Genomic DNA, 27,677 nt, shown 5'->3' on the forward strand with positions numbered 1-27,677 from the left:
GGTGAAAGAGGGTACACGGCGAAAAAAGGATTGAGCGTTGCAAGAAGATAGGTGAGGACGGTGGAATTACAGGAAGAATAATCCCTACCGTCGCCAAACTGTTGATCTCTCGAGCTTCTCTCTATCGCTGGACAGTAAGAGAGGACAAAGGACGGTGTGCTCATGACATAGGAAAATACCGACATCAGTTCGCGAAGAGGAGAGGAGGGCGACAACGTCGAGCGATGCTGCAACATAAGGAACGGCGGTGCAGAAAAAAAATAGGGTTTATCTTTCAACCTCGCTCTGATATCATGTGGAAAAGAGAAAATCTCTCTATGTTATCATTAATATGTTTACATGTAGTATTTATATACACAAGGAGAGAAGAAAAATCCATCTCAATCCCTATAGTCAAGGGAATACAATCAAGATCAATCTCAATCCCAATAATCAAGGGAATCTAAATCAATCATCATCCACGAGCCACAGTTGAAGAAACAACATTTGATTAACAAAGGGTCATAGACTTTGGTAAGTGTGGAATACTTCTGAAGATTCCCTTGATTGTAGGGATGGGGAATCTTCAGAAGTATTCCACACTTACCAAAGGTTACTTCTTCGATGGCGGCTTATTGTCTATGACCCTTTGTTAATCAAATGTTGTTTCTTCAACTGTGGCTCGTTACCCTGAACCATCAATGAACATCTCTCAAACGATCAGAGTTGTTTGAAGCTTTAGTGGCTTCTTCCTGATGCATCTTGAACCAAAGGACATATTTGAACACCTGTCCTCAATAATCAATCATTAACAAGAGGATGCCGACACTGGCGTTTGTATTCCTTGAGCTCCCTTAGTAATCAACGTTGATTAGAGGAAGTCTCTTGGCTCTCATGCTCAGCAACATTAATCGATGTCTATATTCCACGAGCATCTTCCACCATAGAATGCCACCCCTCCATAGACAACAACCCTCCCTTATTCTTCAAGCCTCTTCAACAATAAGATGTCCATATCTCCCAGCCCTCATCCTTAGCAACTGACGTTGATGACTAGCTAACCTGTTACCCAAGACATTAAGGTCTCTTTCCTTGGTAAGTACAACTATTAAGAAAAAAGTTGAAGATGAAAAAGAAAAAAATTGCTATGCCTTCAACACGAGGATGATGACATCTCAAATGGGAATATAGAATGATTACGACATTTCTTTTTAACGATTTTTTTTGTATATTTCAATTGTTTGTAAAGATAGATGAAAGTTTTAATCAATTATTCTAACGATATGACCTTTAGGATCTTTAATTCTATAATAAATTTTATTATTTGTTACAATGTGCTTTATTAATCATATTATCTTATATCCAACACTTTTATAAATTTTAGAAAGGTAATTTTTTACTTAAAATATAGATGAATGTTACTATTCACAATTCGATACAATATTCACAAAATCAACAAGACAATACAATATTCACAAAATCAACAAGACAATTCACACTTTGAAGCTCAATTCAACAACCTTGATTATATTTCCTAAAAAAGATTATTAATTTTGCATATAAATTGTTGGAACTTCTTGTATAGATCACACTATAAGTACCTCGGGTGGTTGATAGTTCTGATGTGAGTTCAACACAGATTAAGTTAGACCTTGTACAGGGACTTAGGGAAACACACAAGCATCCAAAACCGCAAAAGACGCAAGCGGTCGTGAAGGATTGCAAGGAAAGGAGTTGACATGTTTAGTACATCTGATAGACGATAATCTACAGAAGAGTACTCCAGTGGAACGAGAAGGATGCACGAGATGCATCTGAGAGACAGAAGCTAGAAGACTGCTCGAGAAGAATGGAATTGAGTTGAGATAAGCTCAATTCCAAGATGCAATCACCTATTGGAAAAAAAATCCAGGCGCCTGGAACGTTTCCAAGTGCTCGAAAAGCGCTCGGATGTCGTGGCCACATCAGCAGAGCCGTTGCGAAAATGGATCAAGACGACGTCCACATCAGCAGACTCCAAGTGCCCAAATCACTTCCAAGCATCCAAAATACGTGAAGTCAACTAGAGCCGTTAGAAAACCGTTGCCAAAGTGGATTGAGTTCAACGAGTCCAGGCGCCCGAACTACTTCTAGGCGCCCGGAAGGTGACACATTATTAAATGGTCGGATCGAAAACGATGGCTATAATTGAAGGACAGGAGCTCAAAGTTAAATAGACACTAAAATTTATTGTTTAAGTTCTTTATTTTTTCGTTACGATCTATGGTGCTCAACTACTATAAGGGGCTTCTCCGCTTCCAACTTGTGAGATTCTAGTGGAGTTTTTCATAGTCTAGGCCTAACAACCCGAGGGTTGTAATCAAATAAATTTCGTGTCCTCTTTTCATTTTATATGATTGCTTTTTACAATTAATGTGTGAGTCCTTGTTAGCTCGTTAGGAAGAGAAATAAATTAACTTTAAATGTTGGTCGGTATTTACCCCTCCCCTCTAACAATCCAAATCATAATTTGTAGAATCGCGATCCTAGGCAGAATCGATTTAGGATCAGGATCGGATCGGTTGGGATCGGATCGTAAAATCATACGATCCTACCAAAAACCCTTAACATCTTATCATACATGATTAATAATTAGAAAAAATATCTAAAAAACTCATTTACACATAAATAGATAACTAATTTGCATATATATGCAATTATTTACACTCAGCGCCTCATATTACATTACTATATGTACAAATTTAAATTAACTAGTAATTTAACTATCATTCTCGCATAGTAATAATATTTATATTTTCATATCATAAAATGAAAGAATATAAAATTTTTATTAACACAATAATAATAACACATTCAACCTCAAAAATATTTCCTTAGTTTATAAGATGATCAAATTTAAAGGTCAACAAAGCACCTAACGTTCATAACAGAAGTTATTGAATCCTTTGATTCAAATATGAACGCTGGAAATAATCTTCTAAAGACTAGTTGATGCCACACAATACTAGATAATAGACATCCAAAAACTCATCATTTTGGGGAAAAGAAATGACAGAATATTATTGATAAAAACTAATTCAAAAATAATTAAAAATATGCTTAAATAATTTAAAACCCTAATAAGACAAAAAAAATAATAAAAAAAAGATAAAATCTTCTGGACATCCAAAAAGAATTTAAATGATATTTTTTGGGTTTGAAATAGAGTAGCTAAGTATAAACTTTGAAATTTATTAAAGATCTCTGAACGAGATTTGATTTGATATATTATAGGCCCCGTGGTTCAATCCGAGTCAAAAGTTATGATCTCTCAAAGCTTCCACCGATCTTACCGATTCTACCAATCCTACTACGATCCTACTGCAAAAATCGATTATGCGCGATCCTACGATCTAGATTGGGATTTTGCAAACCATGATCCAAACTGCTTCCACTACGCCAACAATTGATATCAGAGCCCGAACCGCTAGAAGGACTAATCGTCGATTGTGCAATAAGAGGGGATCAAGAAAATAGCTAGATCAAACATCCATCCACCTAAATTCGAGGGCGAGTTCACAATATGAAAAAAAAAATGAAGGTATTTTTTAAAACTATTTTTGATATTATACTTTGTATAAAGCATGGTTTCAAAGTGCCCAAGAACAAGGATGGTGAAGAAATCGAGGAAAAACTATGGACCAAAAAGCAACGAGACGAGTTCATGGCTAATGGTAAGGCTGAGTTTCACTTGCTAAGTGTACCACTAGCGCAAGAACTCAACCAGATTGACACCTACGACTCTGCCAAAGTTCTTTGGAAAAAGTTTATGGAACTCCATGAAGGCAAGTTAAAAGAGATCCTCACTAGTCTCAGCAACCTCGGAGAAATAATCACAAATCAAGATCTGCACTCAATGCATTTACAAGAACTCGAGAATGGATATTGATAGTAGACTCCTCCTATATTTCAAAAAATCTCGAGATAAGTAGTTTAAACAAATTCTTTTCCACTATGGAATTACACGAATCTAGATGTGCAGGTATGAAAAAAATAGGAATGACGAACCACAATATCGCTATAAACGCAAAGAAGAGCGAATCAGAATCAGACACATCTTTGGACAAAGATGATGAAGCTTATCAGGTAAGGAAGATGAACAAATTTTTTAATCTAACAAGTCTGATAAGAAACATGCCTCAAGACTACTAAGAAGAAAGGAGAAAAGGAAAGTAAGGTGCTTCAATTGTGACAAGGAAGGTCACATCAAGGACAATTGCCCCAAGGTCAAGAAAAAGAACAAAGAAAAGGCCAAGGACAAGAAGCCTCCAAGACAAATACAAGAATTTAAAAGCAACTTGAGACGATTCCTTAAAAGATTTAGAGTCAGAATAAATAGCGGGGCTTGCAAAAAAAGATGACTACTCATCAACCGCATAAAGCAACAGTGCAGGGGCGCCTCAATCAACGAATCTAACAAGGTAAGTGAGGCAAGACTTCTACCCTTAGATCAGCTTTATGATGCGATTAAAATGTTTCCTAGTTCATTGTGTAAATTAAGAACTAAGCATAAAGAATTGAAGAAAGTTAAATTAGACAATTCAAGCTCAAAAGAAGAATATGAGATTATCAAATGAAAACTTAAGATTAATGGATCAGATTGATTCAAATAATTTGAATTTATTAAAGAATCAAAGTAAAAAAAGTTGGAAGGGAAGAACCAAAATATAATTTCCAGAATTCTAGGGGCTGAAGTAGAAAAGTATCAAAATATTTTATCCTTCAAAAATATTTGATAAATCAAGTAATTTATTTTGCTTTGCTACTTTCAACTATTTGTTGCTTCTTTTTATTTTATCTCTAACTTAATCTGTGTTGATTCACATCAAAAAGGGGAGATTGTAAATACCTCAAGTGGTTAAGCCACAGTTCTGATATGAGTTCAACACAGATTAAGTTAGACCCTGTGAATTTAAGTTGTATGTCCAAGTGTATAGGGACCTAGGGGAACACATAAGCATCCGAGATGGCAGAAGACGCAAGCGGTCGTGAAGGGTTGCAAGGAAAGGAGTCGACAGGCTTAGTGCATCCGATAGACGAGAAGCTACGGAAGAGTACTCTGATGGAACGAGGACGCACGAGATGCATATGAGAGAATTGAGTTGGGGTGAGCTTAATTCTACGATGCAATCACCCAGACAATTGGAAAAGAAAATGATCAACTCCACAAGTTGACCATTCCAACGCCTAGAATGTTTCCAAGCGCCAGGGACAAATTCAGGCACTCGGATGTCGTGGCCACGTCAACAGAGCCGCTACCGAAACATATCAGGACGACGTACACGTCAGCCAACTCTAGGCGCCCAAATCACTTCCAAGCACCCAGAATGCGTGAAGTTATAGCAAACCATTGCCAGACTAGATCGAGTTAGACGATTCTAGGCGCCCGAAAGGTGCCACGTCAGTAAACGATCAAATCAAAGACGAAGGCTATAAATAAAGGAATAGAGCTTGAAGTTAAATAGACACACTCGAATTCACTGTTCAAGTTATTTATTTTTCGTTACAATCTACGTTTGTGCTCAACTGCTATAAGGGGCTTCTTCGCCTCTAACTTGTGTTCGAAAAAGAAAATTCTAGTGAAGCTTTTCATAGTCTTGGATAATAACCTAAGGGTGCGTTTGGTTCAAGTTATCATGTATAATCTTGGTTATGTGATTACCAGATAATCACATAACCAAGGTTATGGGGAATAAAGCATAACCAAATGTTGTTTGGTTCAACGTAGGTAATGCAACAAAAACTTGTTTGTTTGAAGGTTTTAATGAATACCCTAATTTAATATTTTATTGTATTACCCTCAGTTACAAAACCAACTATACATATTATTATTATTATTATTTATGTTTTTTTTACTTTTCTTTTTCCTGTATATTTTTTTACTTTTTTATGTGTTTTTTTTTATTTTTTAATGTTTTTATTTTTTTTATATTATTTATATTTATATTTTTTATTTTTTTACATTTTTAAAATTTAAATTTTTATTTATTTATTTTATTTTTAAAATTTTTTGAAAAAAATTAAAATTTTTTATTTTTATTTTTAAAATTTATATTTTTTTAAAAAAAAAATTTTATTATTTATTTTTTAAAAAAAATAAATTTTAAAATTTTTTAAACATTTTTTTATTTTTTTTACATTTTGTCTCTTTTTTTTCATGTTTTTTCTTATCGGAGGGTATTTTTGGTAATGACCCTTTTGCTGACGTGTCGGGCATGTAATATTACTCGGGAATTATCGAATACCTAAACCAAACAAGGTTTTTGTTGATAACCTTGGATGGATAACCAAGGTTATCAAGAATAACTTCGAACCAAACGCACCCTAAGAGTTGTAATCAAGTAAACTTCGTGTCCTTTTTCCATTTTGTATGATTGCTTTTTACAATTAATGTGTGTGTCCTTGCTAGTTCGTTAGCAAGAGAAATAGATTAACTTTAATTACAAGTATGTTATTCACCCCTCCCCTCTAACGATTCAAACTTCTTCTGCTACACCAACACACACTACATGCTTTGTAGAAAAATGTTAGAAACTTAAATTTTGTTATAGGTGTCGCCTAGGTGGTGTTGGGGTCTTTGCATATTGTATTCTTATGAAGTAGGTTTAAAAAAAATTGTGATTAAAATGCATTTTTATGCATAAATTTAATGTTAAATAATCTGCCGGCAAAAATGAATTCATATACATTGTGGATGCCCTTAAATATTTCATATACACTACGCAGCGACTCAATTACAAGCAACTTGCATACTTGTTCTAAAACCTTTCTTACCTCCCTAAAGAAAGGCAAACAAATTTGTGCATCAATGTTTAGTTTATATGTTCCATTCATCAGTTGTCTTAAAAGATTATATCTTATTGCCATTTGAATATTCATTATGTGATAGATATGAATTATCTTATTAGCATGTGTTGACATTGTTAACAAGAAAAATATAACTAGTTTACAGTCCAATTTAAAACTTAATAAGGGTCACATATATGTTTGCTTGCCAAAACTGCCAATGAGTCCTAAGTCCAGATGGTAAAAGATAAAGGGTTCTGTTAGGCCTAGATAGCCAACATCATATTTGTCAAAACCCATGAACATGAAACTAAATCTTATTATATGGGCCAATGGAAATAGAAAATTTATGTAGCCAAGTTCAAATAGTTGGGACAAACACAGTTTGATAATGATGAAACCAAAAGCCGTATAGGTTTTAGAGCCTCAGCTATATACAACGAAAGCATAAACTGCTTGACAGAAGTGGCACACATAATGCCAAAGCTTATTTTGGGGAAAAAAAATAGCTTCACTGACGCATGGTAAATGCACAATATGTCAGGCAAGACAAAATGCTTGTAGTTGTGATAAATTAAACATTGCCTCTACCAAAATTCTGGCGTTTGTTGGTGCATCTCACATAGTTTTGTACTTTCATTCTCATGAACTTCTGATTTAGGTAAGGCATCTCTTGTCTACAGGACACAATAACACAAGTTGTGTACATGCAATGCTAACCATGAATATCCAAGTAATTAAGTCATAAAGTTTGATAGAATTTCATTGGTTAAGATTATGATGCTCCCAGAGATCCCCCATGAATTATCCACCAGAAAATTTCCAAAAAGATAAAACAAAGGTAGTTTGAGGCTTTATATCACAATATTCAAGTCCATGACAATTGGTTATATTGTCAAACACGAAGTACAAAGGAAACTAACTTATGGTGAGATCAAAGTGCTTACTTATCAAGTGCGTTGTAGTATCTGTCAAGGTCCTTGTTTGCCATTTCCGTTGTCTGCAAGTAAACTGATTAGTAATGATTATAATGCACTTGAAGAATGTCAACTGAAATAACAACATCAAGAGAAATGCATACCTTAAGTTGAATCAGCTGATTGAAATATCTCTTATCAATATCATTGTATTGAGCATGTTTAAGGTCGATCTTGTACTTTGATATGTTACTTTGATAGACAGATAGGGTTCCATGACACCTGTTCATCTGTCATGTAACAGCAGAAATTTAGGATACTTGATTACTGTCATGATAAACAATTACATATAGAATTACCATTTATTTCAAGACCAATGATTTTCCTATTTGATTAAGAAGATAAAACATGATTAGCAGGAGAAATTGCACAATAAGTGAAAATACAGCCATTAAAAGCAATGTTGTAGTAGTAACCACCATTCTTTCTTTTTTTTTATACCATTCACAAGGTCTTATATATTCTAACGAGTCTATTACTTCAATAAACACTACCTTAATTTCATCAACTACAATCTGTAAAATATTGCTCATAGGAATATAGAACACATAATTATCATCAGTCTCACATCCTACTAAGCATTGATTAAAAATATTCTATAGAGAATTATATCAGCAGTATAAGAAATTTGCTTAACCATTTTCGGGAATCAATAAGGATTCATCCTTATGTATTTCTAATTCTTCCATTCTACAGTTCCGTACTGGTACTTGTAAATGCACATGATTCAGGGCGTTCTAGTTCAGTTTTACATATTGCCCAGTTCGTAGCCTGCTCATGGATGATACTTATTCTCATTCAACTATTTTCTCTCACAGTACCTGCATTATGAAATGTTATTCTAGATACAATATATATTATATATTTTTAGAAGCTATTCTGTTTAATTGGAAGACTCTTTTGCATGCTTCACACTATTTTCTCACAGTGCTTGTATTATGAAATGTGATTATAAATATAATACTTTTTATCTTTGTTATAAGTTTTTCTTTTCATTTGAAAGACTATTTTGCATGCTTTACACTAGAAGCAATAGATGCATTAGAGGATTGCTATACACTGCCCATTAGTGCATTACGCACCCATTTTCAGACCAGGAGCAAAACCTACCATGATGAGATACTAGAAAAATAGTACACACACACACAAACAAGAACAAAAAAAGAAAAAAAATATCCTAAAGTAATTTTAATACCGGAGCAAGTCAATGACCAGTGTGTTGCACACTAAGTGTAAAAATGAATAATTTTTTAACTTTAGATTTAAATTTTTAATATGATTTTATTGTCATCAATAAATTTATTGGATTTAATAACTCTACTATATTTATCTCTCATAATTTTAACATTTTAAAAAAATCTTAATTTTTTTTTTTTCATTTTTCTTCTCAACTGGTCAACCTTGAAATTGCATGGGCTCTAAGTGGCACAAAATTAATTAACCAATTGCAAAAAACACTATATGTAAAAGCTACATAACTAAATTATAAACATAGAGAATATTTTAGTTAGGATTGAATTCATGGGAACAATTTACTCAAAAGCAAACAAATAAAATACAAAATAAGAACTAATCAATTTTAATAATTAAAATAATTACTTATTTGAAATAAATAAATAAATAGTTGAACATAATTATATATGAAAATTAAATCTGAATGGCAAAATATTAAAAAGAATAAAGATATTTTAAATTAAAATAAAATAAAGAGGAAATCAAATGCACATACAAAATGTCTGTATATGGATAAATATGAGGATTAAGTTAATGAGGTGGGAATTACATGAATAAATGATAACGAGAATAACAATTGCTAGAAGTACGCAAAGTCGCCCATTTAATAGTTAGCAATAATATTGACATTTTGCATGCGTAATGGGATGGTAAAGATAGATGGGCAATTAATTTGATGATAATAATACGTGGATATTTTTCAATTGGTAATTGATTCTTGAAGCTTAAATACTTAATTAGCAACAAAGCAGGAAACTAATTTGTACACATATTACCTCTGAAAGAAGTCTCTCCTTTGTCTGCAGATGTTTTTTAAGATCCGCTTCTAGACTGGACATACTGCCAATAGATAGTACCTTCTCCTCTAGGCTCTCAATTTCATGAGTAAGTTCATCTACATCAGCTTTTGTCTTCCTATAGTTCAAATTATCATCAATGTTTCTTTTTAGCTGATCTTGATTTCTCATTAACTCTTTACTCTTGTTCAAATCAGTTGAAATTTCCTGCTTCCTTGTGTCACATCTTTGCAGTTGTGATTCAGATAATCCGTGCCTTTCTTGCAAGTCCTTTAATTTCTCAACTTTCTTTGAGTCAAGGTATCTAAGATTAAGTATTAGACCATAGCTTATTAGTTAAAGAAACAACATAGGAAATAAAAAATGTAGATGCAAGAAAATCAAACACACTCTTTGATCCGATTATTGAGTGTCATAAGCATTTCAATGTCCTGCTGGAAACCTCTTTTATTTTCTGCATGCTCATCATATTCTCGATCAAGTTTCAATTTGAGATCTTCATAATCCTGCAATAACTTCTCTTTTTCCTTCATCAATGGAACAACGGCTTCTAACAAATGCTGAAATTTCACATAATTCAATGAAGCAGAAAGTGTCAGATAAGAGAACATACCAAACATTTATCGCTCTTTATAATTTAGATTCAGAAAACAGGAAAACAGAAATGGATAACAAAATCACTTTGTTTGTAGTTTTCAACATATACTTAAATAAAGGGAAAAGAAAACTACCGACAAGATACAAACTATATCTGACAATAGTTTATAATTGCATTTTGATGTTATACTCTTCAGCACAAGCTTTTGAGTCTCACATGTCTAACATTTCACCATCAAGGCATCAACAAGATGATTGTAATCCAGCCAATGGCGCATCTCTGCATTATATCTAGTTATTATCTTTAGTTTCCCTTGCATGAGGATCATAAGCCACATGCTATTTCTCAAAATTCCCTGTCGAATATCCATTTCAATTGAGGTAAACCGTAAATGAGAGTTTACACTATGCAGTCATGCCAAGTTAGTCTTGAGCATTTTATGACAGTATCATTCACTGGATACCCAAGTCTGCACCAGATTTCTTATCTTATTAGAAGTTTAGAACCTATTAACTCATCCAGATCATGAGAAGATGTGATCCTCAATCAGAACAAAAAACAAAATGTTACTAATTTGAGCAGTATAATTGTTAGAAAACTAAGGACTAGAAAAGTAGTATATGTAAAAGCAGGAGAATTAAACTGCAAAATATGGAATTGTGTATAAAAGAGTTGCTTCCGTTTCTCTTCTTGAGATGTTTCTGGTTTCAAATTTTTTTTGTTGCCTTACAAGTGATGCATGGGGTCCAACTTATAAGACTTCAAGAGTGGTAAGCAGTAAATTATTGTTAGTGCATGAATTTTATGGAACTGAATTATTCAACAACAATAACAGAAAGTTACACAAAATTTGCATATCTATAACCTTATTCAAGGTCTTGGAAGCATTCAGAATTCCTCAGTTATTAGTTACAGAGATGTGAATAAATTGTCTTAAGGTAAGGTTGTCAAATTGAAGTTTCTATCAAGGATCATTCAGTTTTAGAATTGCAAATTCTATCAAATCATGAAACGTAATGTTCAAATAAAAATCATATACTATGTTTAAAAGGAATTTATTTTATTCAGCTTAGTTTTGATTTCCAAAAATTTGTAAAAATAATATAATTTTCCATTTAATCACATAACAGTATAGATGAAGTTGTTTTTGACACATAACAAGAATATATCGGTCCATATCCTACATTGATGACAATGTATAAATTATAATTTATTTTATTCCATTAGGATATGAAAAGAAATACACAATAAAAAAATTTCATCAATTGCTTTTCATATAAAAGTCATTGTCTTCATATGAAAGGCAAAAATCTCTAAGTCACTATCGATTTCACACTCACTGTCATTGTATATTAATAGGACAAGATTTGTTCTTCTTAATTCTTATTTCATGTCATAACCATCTTGGCCATCCTTGGCTTTATATCATTGTTAACTTTGATATTCCACTTCCACTTTCTCCGAGCTTTATACTTTTATCATATAACATAAGATTTATCCAATATCAAGGTTTAAAATTTCGACCCGTGCCGAGATTTTGGTCTCAACCCGGAATGATAAGGTTTTGGTATCGTATCGTACCGTACTGATACAGTTTCGGTATTTTTTTATTTATATATAGTAATTATAAGATAAATATGTTTATGATGTATATAAAAATAAGTTGTATATTGATTTATTATAAGTTCTCAATTATTGAATAATTTAATATTATTAGAAAAAATAATTAAAAATCATTTTATTTAAACAGAATTAATATATCAATAATTCAAATTAAAATGGAACTATCTAAATAATAATAATAAGAAGAATATAAATTAATACAAGATATTACTTTATATATAATAATAATTATATAAATTAATTATTTATTCATTTAATTAATTATTAATTAAATAATATATATTTTAAATAGTAAAAAAATATTAACTAAAAAAATTTAAAATAAAAAAGAATATCAGAATATAAATATAATTTATTAGAATTTTTTAAAAAAAATTTAGAATTTTTTAAAAAATATATAATTTTTAAAGATTTTTTAAAAAATTTAAATGAAATTTAAAATAATAAAAATATATATTAGAATATAAATAAGAATTATTATATTTTTTAAAATTTTTAAATGAAATTTAAAACATGATTTTTTCAGAATATTAATTAATAAAATTTATTAAATTTATTTTAATTTTAAATATATTTTTTATATATATTATTAGGATAATTTAATTAGGGTTTATCAAAGTCTCTTCGAAATATCACACATCCTCCTTAGGAATTATTTAAATTAATTAAATAAAATAATTAATTATTGAAAAAGAAAAAGCTTGCGGATGCGAGATCGCCCGCGATCATCGCCCACGATCCTCACGGGGGTGTCCGACGGCACCAAAAGCGTTCGACGATGCCGGCAAGGTCGTCGAACGCTTTCAGCGACGCCTTCGGTGCCGAAGGCATTGCAGGACACCGTCGGAGGCGTCCACCGTCTCCTCCATCGCCTCCTGTGCCGATTTCGGCCGCCCGACAGAACGGTAAAAATCGTCGCAGCACAAAACGGCATTTCAACCGATGTCCAATATATTTGGTTTAATTTATTTTCTTAATCCCTTCCCCGGGACCCCGCATGGCGAAAGCTTCGTGCACCGGGGACGGGCTGCCCTTTTTTTTGTATTATTTTCTTAATTGGTTAGAATTTACAATCAATTGATTAGATTCTACCCTTACAATCATTGTGTATTGAAGTGACAATATTTATTTTTCTTAATTATTCTTAGAAGTCAAGTTGAAGGGGAGCCTTGGTGCAACGGTAAAATTATCATCATATGACCTTGTGGACACAGATCTAAGTCGTGGAAACAACCTCTTGTAATACAAAGTTGCATACAATTGGCCAAAATGCATTAATGCATGAACCAATTGGCCAAAATGTTGTTTCATTTGAAAACCCAAATTCATTTTCTGAAACCAGCCAGAGACTAGCAAACTGAATAAAGAACACAAAGCAATCTTATTTACAACAATAATAATATTCTACGTCAAGAATGAGTCTAGCGCAACCATCGATGATTTGATGTTTATAGTTTATACAGATTGAAAATATGAACTAGGAATCTAGGACAACCGCCTAGACTATTGCTTAACATGGAAGAGTCGCAGACAACTAAACTGAAAGTCCACAGAGAAATATAACACATGAGAAAGTAACCCTAGAAGCATCAAATAAGCTAAAAGATACCTTCTCATCAAGTTCAATTTGATCTTTTTCTTCAACTAAGATAACTAAATCTTCTTCAGCCTTTTTGACTTTGTGCAATATACTGGAAGCTTTAAGCTTCTCCTCTCTCAGGGCATGCCACCTCATTTGAATATTTGATAAATCAGAATTGAGGAATTTTTGTTCTTCTCTCAGATTCTCTACGTCAGCACTTAGTGACTCCCTAATAACAAGAAACATAAGAACCTCAAAATTAAAGGGAGTCAAATTTCAGTTTGTAACTAATTTAACATTCATTTCGACAATCATCATCAGCAGCAGCAGCATTATCATCATCAGAATGAACAGTTGAAAAAATAGTCTAATGTGCATTATTCTCACAGGACCACTCCCTAAAGATAAGCAACACAAAATGGCATGGGATTAAAATGTTTGTATTCTTGGTATACTGTATAGTAGATGTCTAGATCTTATAGAACTTAAATTCAATTTGCTTGTATAACTAATATATTGAACAAATAGTGCAGTCTACTACATGTAAATGGACAACATAAACCAATCTGCAACAGCATTTAAAGACATGGTCATCTAAATAGACTCAGAAATACATTACCTTTTATTTTGCAAAGAATTTATCTGTAACTGAATTTCCTCCATAGATCTGACACCTTGCCCTCGAGAATCTAGCTTATATTCTAGATCTTCAATTTGAGGTTTCAAATTTTCCATTTCCTGCCAAATTCGGTTAATTGTCTCTACTGGTTGAAGTAAAACATCAATAGCATCCTTCTCTGCTTTAACATGAGCCAGAACACCTACAAGCTGCATTTTGAGAATGATAACAACCTTAGAGTGGCAAATATTTTATGATACATTTTGCAATAGCCCAGACAAAGTTGGTAATAGTTTCACATATCAAACAAAAAGGCAGAATTTAACAATTAAAATATCAATTCACAGCTGCAATAAAAACCTGAATGTTCACATTTGCATTTCCGAATTTGGCATATTTCAATACTTAAAATATTAGTTTGAAGAAAGACAACAAAATTCAATCACACTGAGAACATGTATAACTGAGAACCACAAGTATATAACATAGATCATATTAATAACATGAATTTAGCATGACTTGAAACTCAAAATTTTGCTTCTAACCAAATCAGCATACTTTTAGTTGTGGTTAAAGGAATACAGACAGGCTGTACTGAAGAGAAGTGTGTGAAGATAAACAATAAAAGCACTAGCTCCAAAAATGCCATATGAAACATGATGTATAGAAACATCTAAATTAACAATAAATAGTAAACAAAAACAGCTGGTGTATGATTGAACAAATTTGTGAAGGTATGATGGGAGAACGATGAATAATCTAAGAAGGCTCGAAGTAACTTACGATAGCTGAGAAAAAAATACGTTATACAAAAGGGGCTACAGGAAAACTCGTAAATTCAAAGTTAAGATGATTCCAGTTGATCAGTAACAAAATCATACAGACAACCAACAGCAAAATCCAGGCTCTAACCTGAATTTTACTAGATTGAAAAGATGAGTTATATTACATCATCAAATGCCTGAGACTTCTGAGTGACATCTTCCATCAGTTCTTCAAGGTTTTTCTCTGCTAAAGGTGTTGTTTCCTTTTTAAGCTTAACATATTCCTCGTAAATCATTCGGAGTTTGTCCAACTGCTGGAAATTTGTATCAGCATTTGAAGACTCAACAGCCAATAGTTTCATGTGCTCAGCAGAGCTTGCACTTTTAACTCTTTGCTGGTATCAAAAAGGCACATCAAAAAATACTTCAGGAACATCAGAAGCACAAATTAATATCTGCCTAGTTCTATGTTTTAACCCACTGACCTTCTTAACAAATTCATCCTCTTCATAGGGAGAGAAAGGCCGTTCACAACATGGGCAGATATGATGTGCACGTGCAACTCTTTCGAAAGGATCAAACATTTGGCGCATACCATCTGCAATGTTATATTTGCTGCATGGAGAATCAGAGCCAAACAAAATGCTAACGTCATCCCAGATGAAATATGATACATGAATATCAAAACAATATGCAGTTTAAACCTCTTCTGCACGTCTCTTTTCTCCATAGACTCAAGAAGAACATTAGGAAATGAATCAATATCTCCTGGTGTTTGGAGAAGAGCCTGGAGCTTTGAGACAAGAAACCTCCTCTTTGCTGCATGAGGTTAACATTCAAAGTAATACTCAACAAATTTAGTTAACAATGAGAAAATATTACCAGAAGAAAAACAAGATAATGGCCACCAAGATAATATTTCACAATTCAGAGTGATCTTGTGAATAGTTTGATGCACACACAGTCCAGATCTACATATACAGGAGGAAATTTTTTGTAGTTGCTAGAATTCAATACATCAAATGCAAGAAATATATTCTAAACATTCAAAGTTGATGAAAGTATCTAAGAAGTAACACGACAAACATCCACAAATCCAGAAAAGAAAATTATGTTTGACTTTCTGCATGCTGTACTCTGCACAAACTAACATTCTGAAGTTACACCCAAACCCTCAGTATATAGGTAAATGCTAAGCCTAACAAAAGTTCTAATTTACTGCATCCTGGAATTTTGAGCAAACCAAGAAATTAGTTAAATGACAAAGTTACATTGTCCCCTAACATCCCAGATATGAAATTTTCCTCCCTGTTCAATTTTTCAACCATATGGCTAGTAGGCTATTGTATAATGCATGCTTATTGTGTGCATAAACAAAATTTTAACAAACATGAAGGAATATGAGAGATTTTTTTGTCTCTTTGCATAACAGGCCAATTTAATCACTCACTAATCTGATTATTAATCTTCATTCTAGAAATAATCAGATGCATTTCATATTCCAGCAAAATAAGAAAATGGGCGGGAAATGTAAGCTTGACATAAGTATTTCAGATGTTTGGGCATTCGTACTTGGCTGATGATTTAGAGAGTAGCAAAAAGATAGAGAAAAGTTCAATTTTGACTTATCAGATCTTTAGAGAGAAGAGTACTGAAAATCAAATCTGCAAAAACATAAATTATAAATTACCATCCACATCCTTTTGAAGCTTCACAATGTGACTTTTAGAATCTTGTATTTTCATCTGCAATAGTTTCATCTCTTTTTCTGCTTCCATAGTTTTTGAGTTCAAGTCATTATACTCTTTCGTTAGAGACCTTAATTAGAATAAACAAATTTAAGTGGCAACCAAGTGACCAACATAGAAGAACAAAATCAATTAGACCATCAAGTAGAAGATTTTGCTTCATTAAAATGAATAATCGATGAGACAATTAATCACATTGTAGCAAAAGGTGATTACTACTGAATGTCTGCATTAGCAGGAATTTGCCTAATTTTAATTAGATTGCGCTTTAGAGCTCCCTCTACCCTATTTTCAGCTATTTTTGCTACAAGCAACACAAACTAGCCCAAGAAACCACTGAGATCGACACAATGCACAAGCAAAAAAAAATTTGGTGATACTGAGAGATATGAATCTGATACAAGTGACACAAAGCTCAAAGTCATAGTGAAGAACAGCTAGAAATGGGATGCACAAAGACCTTCATTAGTTGATTAGGAATGTTGAATCACTTCTCTTCATCCTTCATTGTTAGTAAAAGCTTCAATAGTTCTCCTGCTATGGAATATGATTAAAACATTTTAGACAAGGTCATCCTTCATTTACTTTTAATAAAAAAAACTTTATTTCCATCATTGTTTAGGAATTTTGGGTCACTTCTTTTCATTGTGAAACTTTTCAGTTTGTTAAGCAACATAGTGTTGGTTTCATTAAGTAATAGAAACTCTTCTGCCCATATTTTTACACATACATATTGACGTGTGGAGCCCTTCAAAATTCCCAAGCATATATGGAACTCGTTGGTTCATATTTTGTAGTCATTATAGTTGACAGCTCACAATAAATGAAGTTGCAAACTGCAAAACTGTCATCTCCTTAACATGATTTGTGTTAGACCCCGTGGTTGTTTTGATGTAATCAACCAAGTTAGTTAGGTGTTGTTTGTATTTGATCCATGTGTCTAAGTGTGCAGGAACTTAGGAGCGCAGGAAGTCGAGCGGAAGACGCAGCTAGCGAGAAGGACGGCATGAGAAGGGAGCCGACGGGCCCAGTGCGTCCGAAGGACGAGAGAGCTGCGGAAGAGTACACCGGTGGACGAGAAGAACATGCGCGACGTTCGAGGGACGTAAAGCCGGGACGGAAGCCTGCTCGAGGAGAAAGCCGAAAATTGGGTTTGGATGAGCCCTATTTCGGTTGGCCGAAATCACCCAAGCGATCGGAGCTTCCGAAGAAGAAAAGAAGACGAAGTGAGCTGACCTCCTTGAGGCGCCTCCAACAAGTGTTGAAGGCGCCTTCAATAATGGAGGCGCCTCCAACACTATTTGAGACGCCTCCAAGCTGGTCAACCCGACAGTTTGTGCGCGGATAGAGTTTTATCCGCTTGACTTGGTCGGAGGCGCGAACCTTGTTGGAGGCGCCTTGGACCCTCAGGATAAACTTTCCAGGAGCTATATAAAAGTCCCTGTAGCTAGTAAATAAACATCAATTCAAGCATTCAATTCCTAGCAACTTGTGAACTCGTTTAATGTGTAAAAAGACTTCTCCACCTACAGTGAAGGAGACATTCTAGTAGAGCTGTTCAACCGCCTTGGATTAACAACCGTCTTGGTTGTAACCAAGTTAATTTCTTGTCTTATTTTTATTCTGCCTTTACTTTAATAGTTGCTATTTATTTTGAGTTGAAAATCCATGGAGGGTATACTTTTATTTTGACAGGCAATTCACCCCCCTCTTGCCGGCCCCGCTGCACCAACAATTTGATCACTTCTCTTTGAGATGAGTGTTACAAAAAAACAAAAGAGGGGGGGGGGGGGGAGTCCTTAGAGCTTCTTACCTCATTGGGCCCACCTTTTGAGCCCACTGTGGGGCCCACAAATGAAATTATTGCCTAGACAAAAACTAGGCAGAAAGATCAGCCTCAACTGCAAAATCAATTATCTGATCAGAGTTCAGGAACTGAGTTGAAACCAAGTTTCAAAATTTCGACCTATGCCGATATTTCAATCCCAGATCGGAACAATACGGTTTCGGTATCGTATCGTGCCGATACAGTTTCGGTATTTTTTTATTTATATATAGTAATTATTAGATAAATATATTTATTGTATACAATTTAAAAAAAGTTATATATTGATTTTATATAGGTTCTCCATTATTGAACAATTTAATATTGTTATAAAAAATAATTAAATATAGACTTCTTTAAAAAAACAATTGATGTACAAATAACTTGAATTAAAATTCATACATCATAATATTATAATATGTTTCCTTACTAAAAGGAGTGGCGTGAATCAAATGGAAGCAATGGTTCTTGTAATATGTTACTTAGATAACTTTTATAGTTCTCCAATGTCCAGATTAAATAATCATAATTATATAAATTAATACAAAATACTATTTTATATATAATCATCATATAAATTAACTATTTATTTATTTATTTAATAATTTAAATAAGATATATATTTAAAATAGTAAAAAAATATAATATCAATTAAACATTAAAATAGTAAAAAAATATAAAATAATTAAAATTATATATAAGAATATAAATTTGATTTATTAAAATTTTTAAAATAGTAAAAATAATTTCAGAATATTATTTAATAAAATTTATTAATTTTTTAAAAATTTTAAATATATTTTTATATTTTATTGAGATAATTTAATTAGGATTTATGAAAGCTTCTTTAAAATATCACAATTTCACCTTTCAAACAAAGGTGAAATTGCTTGGCCTATGTTGATGAAATAATTGTAACAGACTTGAGCTAAGTCCCAAGCGTACTTGACTCAAAAAACAAATAGCTCATGAGTTTGAAATCAACAATCTAGTGAAGTCAAATCACTTCCTAGGTATTGACTTTGTCTACTCCAAAGAAGGTATCTTTCTTTCTAAAGGAAGGGCAGTAACAGATCTTATTTGCCTTTTGTTATTCATAATGGTAGATTTATACTATTTATTATGATTGCTAATGTTAAAAGAATCTTAGATGGGCTCCTCAGATGCATCTCCATAGTCAAATCACATATATAGCTCATATGCACTATGCAGTTATCTGACTCTGCATACACTTTTTAAAACCTTAATAAGACAGACATATAATGAGTAAAACAGGTAATGTGGAAAAGTTAATAGCCAACCCAAGTGCATTAGTTATCTCCTTTTTGAGATCCTTATCAGAAGGAACTCTTCCTTTCAGCACACCTCTGATTCTTTCCTTGTTATCTTCCAATCTGAAAGAACATGATTACATCATAGAGAATACGCATGACTGATACAGTAAACAATAAATTAAAACAAATAAGAAAGAGGAAAGAACTCACAGTTTTTTCAGTTTCCTCTTGCAACTCTCAAACTCTTCTTTCTTCATATCCAGCTTAACCCTATCCTCTGAGTCACTGGCCAATATATCTTTTTCACGATATAGAGATTTAATCTTTTGGTCCAAACTAAATATTTCTGTGCGCTTTTGACTGATGATGGATTCGTAGTCCTTTTCTCCCAGTAGAACAGTCTTTCTCTCAACCTCAATTTGCTATCAATAAAAAATTCATTAGTGTTTTAAGTTCCACTTATTTCATAAGAAAAAGAATCAGGATTATTGTAGTAAAAATACAGTGAGTGCATACCAAGTTTCTCTCTCGTTCATCTATGTGAGACAGATTAAGGCTTGACAACTCACGTTCTGCAAGATCTCGTTCATTCTCTTTCTCTTTCATTCGTCTCAAAATGCCTGACTGATAAATGCTTGCAGCAAAGAAATTATTTAATTTCAGCAAGAAAATAAAGACTTCAACAAGATGAAACCATATTCTTCATAACAAACCTTAGCCTCATATTTGGCCTGTTTCTGGCTATCAACTTCACTACAACGAGCATTTGCAGTAACATAACGATCCCACAAAAATTTAAGCTCCATCTCATTTGAATTCTATATAAGCACAAATAGTCTTATGGTCAAAAATAGTTGAATTGAATCTAAATGCATACTTGGACTGCAACAATTAAGGGGAAAAGTTCGATTTTAGATGCAGCAGTACAAGGACCTTAATACCCTGCTATTTGATGATGTTGCAAGAATGCCACAACTTTGCCAAAATCATAGGGCGCATAAGCCTAACTTATAGGTTAGTGCATGCCCAGTATGCGCAGATTAGTGAACTCATGGGAATCATTATCCACATATCAACTTGAATTGCAATATGCAGCTACACTGTGGTATTATGGTGTCACTTGCTATCTATTTCAAAAACACAGCTAAGCATGGGTTTTCTTCAGCTCACAAACACCTCTATGAATGCTTTCTTCAACGTGCGAAGACCACTGAAAGGGCCAAAGTCTCAATTAACATCGATTGAGGAAGAGGCCACAAAATAGCTCCTCCAGTTACCTAGTTGCCTCCTCTTCTTCGAATAAAACTCCAAATAAAATTAAGTGTACTATATAGCATGGTTGAAAATTTTGTTCCGTACAGGTCAGAACGGATGAAATTTACTATTCCGCCCATGCACCGAAACCGCCACCATTTTAGCGACAATTTCATCATGATGTCATCACGTGCACGCGGCAGAGAAATCGCGCACGCAACAATCGCGCGCGCTCGTTGTCGCGCGACAATCGCACGCACAACAGAAGGCGTGTCGCAATTCCATCACGACCAATAGGGGTGATCGTGGATCGGGTTGGTTTGGTTATTAGGATAAAAAATTATCCGGCCCTACTAGATCAGATAATACAATATCAGGACTTACATCCGGCCCTATATCCGGCGGTGATTATGTATCAGATATCCGACGGATTGTCAGTTATTTGGATATCCGACCTTATATCCAATGAAATATAAAATATAAATATAAAACAATAAAAAATAAAATATTTTAAAATGATAATAGGCATTACTCATTACACGTTGTAGTTGCTAATCGTCAATAGCTGCTACAACGTGTAGCAACTTATCTGCAGTAGCTACTACAACGTGTAACAGCTTATCCGCAGTAACTACTATAACGTGTAGCAACTTATTGACAGTAGTTGCTACAAGTAGGGGTGATCGCGGATCGGGTTGGTTCGATTATTGGGATAAAAAACTATCCGACCCTACTAGATCGGATAATGTAATATCAGGACCCTACATCCGGCCCTATATCCGGCGGATTTTTTTTTTCGATTCGGTTCGGGTCGGTATAAGCGGGTTGGTCGGTTTGGCGGGTTTAGTGCTCACCCCTAGCGACCAACGTCGCCGGAGGAGCCACGGGCGCCGGAGGCGTCCCCCACGACTCTCCGGCACTGTGCCACACGCGAAGATCATGAATTTAGGTTTTACTGTTAAAATCAAATATTTTGATTTAATTAATTCAAATATTTCCTAACTTAAGTGTGATATTTCAAAGAGCCTTTTATAAAGCCTAATTAAATTATCTCAATAAAATACAAATATATTTAAAGAACTTTAAAAAATAATAAATTTTTTAATTAATATTTTGAAAATTAATTTTACTAATTTAAATTTTATTTAAAAATTCTAAAAATTTCTAAAAAAAATTCTAATAAATCAGATTAATATTTCTGATATTTTATAATTATTTTATATTTTTTCTGTTTTACTATTTAATTAATTTTCTAATTTTTTATCATTTTAAATACATATTATTTAAATAATAATTAATTTAAATAAATAAATAGTTAATTTATATAACTATTATACATAATGTAGCATTTTTTAATTAATTTTTATATTTATTATAGAAAAAATATAGAATTAATTTAAAATTCAGATCCATGAATATTAAGATATTTAGCTTATTTACTTTTAGAATTCTTATTTTCTGAACATATGAAACATATATTTTTATTTTAGAATGTCTCTACCAATCTGCGTAGGAAATATTATATGTCCTTTATTTAAGAAATTTTGATAAAGGCCTGTCAAGTTTATGATTCCTAATAAAACATTTATAATCTTGTAAGCCTTTGATCATTCTAAATTGAGATAGTTGAATTATTATTATTATTAGAAGATTATTTCAAATTTAAATAAAAAAATACCGAAACCGTATCGGCACAATACGATATGATACTGAAGCCGTATTGTTCCGATCTGGGACCGAAACCTTAGCAAGGGTCGAGATTTTAAACCTTGCTATATAATGCCCCAATTACATAGCAAAGCACATAATATGAAGACATCTGTTTTATAAAAGCATTAATTTAGAGAATGTGTGTTGACTGCAATAGATAAATATAAACATGTTTTGTCAAAACAGAAGTCACATATAGAACACAAAAGTGATGCACCTTTCTCTCTTGTAATTCCATCTCAACATCTGACAGTCTTGTCTTCATTCGGTTTGTCAGGTTCAGAGCAACATCAATGCTAAAAGGAGCATCAGGAAGTGAACCAAAATTGTACTTTGTGAATATCCTCTGTATTGCCAAATCACGTTCATGCCGCAAAGACATATGAGCCTAAAAAATGTATCAATCTGTAAACTGAAGCGATTAGAAAGAATATGTATGAAGAAAGCTTAAAGTGAATCTTGGTAACATACATCCGCTTCAGCCTGAAGTTTTCCTATCTCACGTGTAGTGTCATTTATTGTTTGCAAAAGCAAGGAACTTTTGGTCTCTTCATCATTCATCTCCCTTTCCAGTTTATTAATTTTAGTTTCAAGCAAAGTGATTCTTTCCTCAAATTTTGATTGCCATTCTTTCAGTTCCTCATCAGTATCTAATTGGACAAATGACAGACATTAGAAGTTTATCAAAAAAAAGACCTCAAAGCTGAATAAGCCTGCCAGGCAGTGTATAGCCGTTGAGCAAAATATTAAACCAGATAATTAGTTAGCCCATATAATCAAGAAAAATAAAAAAGGGAGAAAAGAATAACTAAGCATTACTAACTGACCCAAGGACTTCAAATTCGATGATTACCAACCCATATCAGCCAGTATTGTCTTGCCAGTTCAAGGTTTCAACTCATTATGAAATGTATGTAACTAATGTAATATGATCATATAGGAACATGAGAAAAATTATTGAGCATCCATGATTACTACATTTAGTTCAAAGAAATGCACCATTGACCAGTAACGGCAGTATCGTTTAAAGAAATGCATCGTTGTTGTGACCAAAAGGTCATCGGTTTGAATCTTGAAACAGCCTCTTGCAAAAAACAAGGTAAGGCTGCGTACAATGGATCCTTCCCCAGGACCCCGCATGGCGGGAGCTTCGTGCACCAGGCTGCCCTTTACCGTTGACCAATAACGGCAGTATAGTTTAAATTTAAAATGGTGCCTTTTCTTATTAAACCCAAACAATTACACTTGAATGATCTGTCCCATTCAAAATATATTTTTTTAACATTTATATACCAACAACCCACTTACTGGAACAAGACAAAGTGACTAAATTTTAAAAGTACCTTTGCCGCTGCAACATTTATACTTTTTATGCATACCGCTTCTGATCAATAATATATGCTAGAATGTTAAAGAGGTATATTGATTCAACAAGCTAAGAGCGTCAAACTAAACATGTGAGTCAATACTTTACAAGGGATCTTTCGGCATTCAGCATACCAACATCCCATATGAGTCAATAAAGTTGCATGCACCTATAGGGAAAAAAAATTCAAACAGTTTATCAAGTTTATATTAATGGATTAATGAACCTTCATTCTCCTCAGCAAGGGCAGCATATTGTGTCTGCTGAAGTTTATATAATGTGCTTCTAGCAGAAGTTTTCATTGAAATTTGATCTTGCAACTTGCGCAATTCCTTCACAGTGGTTTCAGCATGTAGTATATTGTTCTCAACACCTTCAATAGTCCTCTCCAACTCCTTTATTTGAGCTTTCAGGGATTCAGATTTCTCTTGATCTTGAGCAATATTCTCACGAAGCTGCAATTAATGATATAAAACACCATGGAATAAGGATATTGCATCAGCAATATGCTTGAACTGCATGAAAGAATGGGAATATCAATAATTCTCACAATGAAACTGTGCAACTACATCCAGAAAGAAAGTGTCTGTACTCTTAAAACTTATATGGTAACAACAATTTGCCCATTCGGCATCAAATTTGTATGAAATGCTAAGATCAAGTAATTAAGAAGTACCTGGTGAAGAATTTATTCAGTTTCAGGATCAGATGTTCAAATTCAAGTTAGATCATTTTAGGATCTCTTGTGCTAATTAGTCTAGTTATCCAAAGAGGATATTCCTCTCTCAGTTGAGCTAGACACAAATTTCTGGTACATAAAAATAAATGTTCAAATTCAAGGGACCATTTTAGGATCTCTTGTGCCAACTAGTTTAGTCATGCAAAAAGGATTTTCTGGTCTTAGTTAAGCTACACTAAGATCTCTGGAACATAAAAATTGAACAATGGCATACTGCACCACTGCAAACAGCATGAGTAGTTCATGGGATCAAAAATGCATCATCTATTTTAGTTCATGTCAAATAATGATTAGCTATTAATCCCTTTAGTTGTATATTTGTATGTGATTTTTTGGTGATCCAGATGACCTCACGAGCTTATTCCATAATCCCGGCTACTACCATATTTGAACATGAGATAAAAGTTTATGCTAATCATCATTCAGAATATTCCAAAAACTATGAGCCAGCACCGAAATGTCATTTCAAGTTCAAACAAAAATGAGAAAATACCAAATTTAGCCATTTAAGACTTCTTCAAACTAAAGATTCAAAATCTGAGATTATAGCTACTATTTTCTGGAACAGGTTTGCCACTGTAGTCCATGAAATAGAAGCACTTATTTTGTACAATGGAAAGATCACATATATATTCCTTGAGGTATATGATGCAAAAGGAGATAGGATAGTTATAGAACCTTATATGCTGCATCTTTCAGAGTTTGTAAGTTCTCCAACTTCAATTTGTAGGTTTTTATCTCCTGTGCTTGATCCTTGTGAAGTTTCTTTATTGCCTCTAAAGCCTTGGTGTAGCTAGGATGAAATGATAAACAAGGTCAGAGATGTTGTGATACAGCATACAAGGTAACAACATGAATAGAACAGCAGTGCCATGTATCATGAAGCTATAATAATACAGTGAGGTCGAGTGAAAACTCAACTCCATTTCAATTTAAAAAACATAAGTTGGGAAAGATAAAAGGGGGGAAATTATTGACTGGTTTCATATTTAAACCTCTCAACTATTGCAATAGAAATAATTTCATGATTTGGAAATTTAAAAAATTGAAACACCTGGTGGTTGCTACATTTTCTACATTATCTCTTGAGAAGCAAATCAATATCCACTCAGAATTAAGTGAGGAAATTAAAAATTAGTTATATGATTAATTTGAAAATTATGTGCCATAAGTTAAATTTTTATGAATTATTCCACAAGGCTGGCACAGTTGAGTAGATGCCTCAACAAAGATTCATAGGAAGTTCTTTAATAGGATGTGATCAATGAAAAGCTAACAAAAACATTATCTCTTTCATAATATAGCTCCCAGAGTGAATGGATAAATTAGTCTCTGCATTAGACACAGAATCTCACTCAGCATCAGCAACCTTGAAGCTTAAGAGGCATTTAGATAAGAAGCAGGAAAGTACCGAGTGGCAGAGAATATGTCATCAAACTTCTTTTTAAGAGTCGAAGGATCCTGCAGAGGCCAACTGGACTCGTCCTGGTGTACAAATATCACATTCTCTAGAACCGCCTTGGAGACGCCCATCAATGCTGGGATCTCCCTATCCATATCAGCGCATCGATAGCTAAGGCAGACCTTCTGCGTTATAGCAGGTAAGGAGGGATAAACATGAATAAGGATCGCAAACAACGGGCGTCTGTATGACAGGAGACAGGAGGAACCTCTCCAGTATGAGGATTGATGGTCTGCAGGACGCTCTCGATGGCCTTGAACTCCATCTTGGAGGTCTTCTGGGTGAGCTGGAAGGAGCGGATACAAACAACGTCCTTGGCGGCGGCTGTCTTGAATCGAAGCTTGATCTGCCCCTTGGTCTCAGTCTCGCCCGCCACCTTCACGTCGAGGAATGACAAAAGATATAGCAGATGAAGAATGAAGTTGGAAAGAGGGGAACGGACCTTGGGGTCGTGGATGAAGCTGTGTCCGGAGCGGGAGTTGGGGGGCAGCTCGCCGGTGCAGGAGAGCTTGAGGCACTCGATGATGGTGGTCTTGCCGGCCCCATTTGGGCCGACGATGAGGGTGAGCGGCTTGAAGAAGGTGATGACGTGCTTGTTCTCCGGGCTGAAGCTCCGGATGCCCTTGATAAGCATCTTGTCCACCGTACTCATCCTTGCTCTCGCTCTCTTCCCTCTGCTCGCGCCGCCCTACACTCCTCTCGTCGCCGATCAGTTTCCAAAGTCTTGGTCCGCTTCGCTGCTTTCTCGTCCTCCCCCAACGAGGGTTTTGGTTTCGGGGTTCGGCTTAGGTTAGCGAGCGCATTTTTACTGAGGCATAGAAGTTGAGACTCCTGAGAAATTGAGGCGTCGGCCGCTGCACATTGCTCGGACAAACATTTTCGTTTTAAAATAACCAAATCATGCACCACTTGTAAAATAATCTTCCTTCCCTGTTCTGCCGGTTGTTACAATAAAATATTCAGATTATTACTTAAATATTTATAATTTGAATTTTAATTATGATAAAATTATAAAAAAAAATTCTTCAAATATGGTACGCAATCAACGAATATTGAGCTCCTGAATTGTCCGCTACGAGCGCTTCTCGATTTATCCTGATGGTTAGTGAGAAACTTCCGTAAGACCTGACCGATCATCTCAGACTCGATATTACCCAACCTGATTAATCATTGCTTCCCCTATTCTGTGCCATGGGTGAGGCTCTCTCATTTCTAGTATTTTTTTTTACCGGATGGAAATTAAGCTATATTTGATTGTGAGCCCCTACTCGCCTCTTTTGGAGGAGACCTCCTTGTTGGTGC

The 27,677-nt window shown here is 34.0% G+C and overlaps 1 protein-coding gene across 2 annotated transcripts in view; it reads right to left on the reverse strand.

Moving 5' to 3' along the window:
- Positions 1-27,248, reverse strand: part of LOC122008558 (DNA repair protein RAD50) — a 34,381-nt gene extending 7,133 nt beyond the window's left edge. Inside the window, exons 1-21 of one of the 2 annotated variants that reach the window (XM_042564319.1) lie at positions 26,818-27,247; positions 26,584-26,751; positions 26,325-26,500; positions 25,592-25,706; positions 24,401-24,629; positions 23,280-23,458; positions 23,026-23,196; positions 20,558-20,662; positions 20,361-20,468; positions 20,055-20,266; positions 19,872-19,964; positions 16,688-16,815; positions 15,702-15,816; positions 15,483-15,612; positions 15,183-15,392; positions 14,234-14,442; positions 13,642-13,843; positions 10,202-10,371; positions 9,791-10,115; positions 7,886-8,011; positions 7,752-7,804 (exon numbers count right to left, since the gene is read on the reverse strand). In XM_042564319.1, the coding sequence (XP_042420253.1) occupies positions 7,752-7,804; positions 7,886-8,011; positions 9,791-10,115; positions 10,202-10,371; positions 13,642-13,843; positions 14,234-14,442; positions 15,183-15,392; positions 15,483-15,612; positions 15,702-15,816; positions 16,688-16,815; positions 19,872-19,964; positions 20,055-20,266; positions 20,361-20,468; positions 20,558-20,662; positions 23,026-23,196; positions 23,280-23,458; positions 24,401-24,629; positions 25,592-25,706; positions 26,325-26,500; positions 26,584-26,751; positions 26,818-27,027 (3,434 nt within the window). In that variant the 5' untranslated portion in view covers positions 27,028-27,247. Of the gene's footprint in view, positions 1-7,751; positions 7,816-7,885; positions 8,012-9,790; positions 10,116-10,201; positions 10,372-13,641; positions 13,844-14,233; positions 14,443-15,182; positions 15,393-15,482; positions 15,613-15,701; positions 15,817-16,687; positions 16,816-19,871; positions 19,965-20,054; positions 20,267-20,360; positions 20,469-20,557; positions 20,663-23,025; positions 23,197-23,279; positions 23,459-24,400; positions 24,630-25,591; positions 25,707-26,324; positions 26,501-26,583; positions 26,752-26,817 lie in introns of both variants that reach the window. The other variant, XM_042564320.1, reaches the window with a different exon arrangement.
- Positions 27,249-27,677: the final 429 nt, after the last annotated feature.

Source organism: Zingiber officinale, chromosome 8A (genome assembly GCF_018446385.1).
Source record: "Zingiber officinale cultivar Zhangliang chromosome 8A, Zo_v1.1, whole genome shotgun sequence".
NCBI classification, from domain to species: domain Eukaryota; kingdom Viridiplantae; phylum Streptophyta; class Magnoliopsida; order Zingiberales; family Zingiberaceae; genus Zingiber; species Zingiber officinale.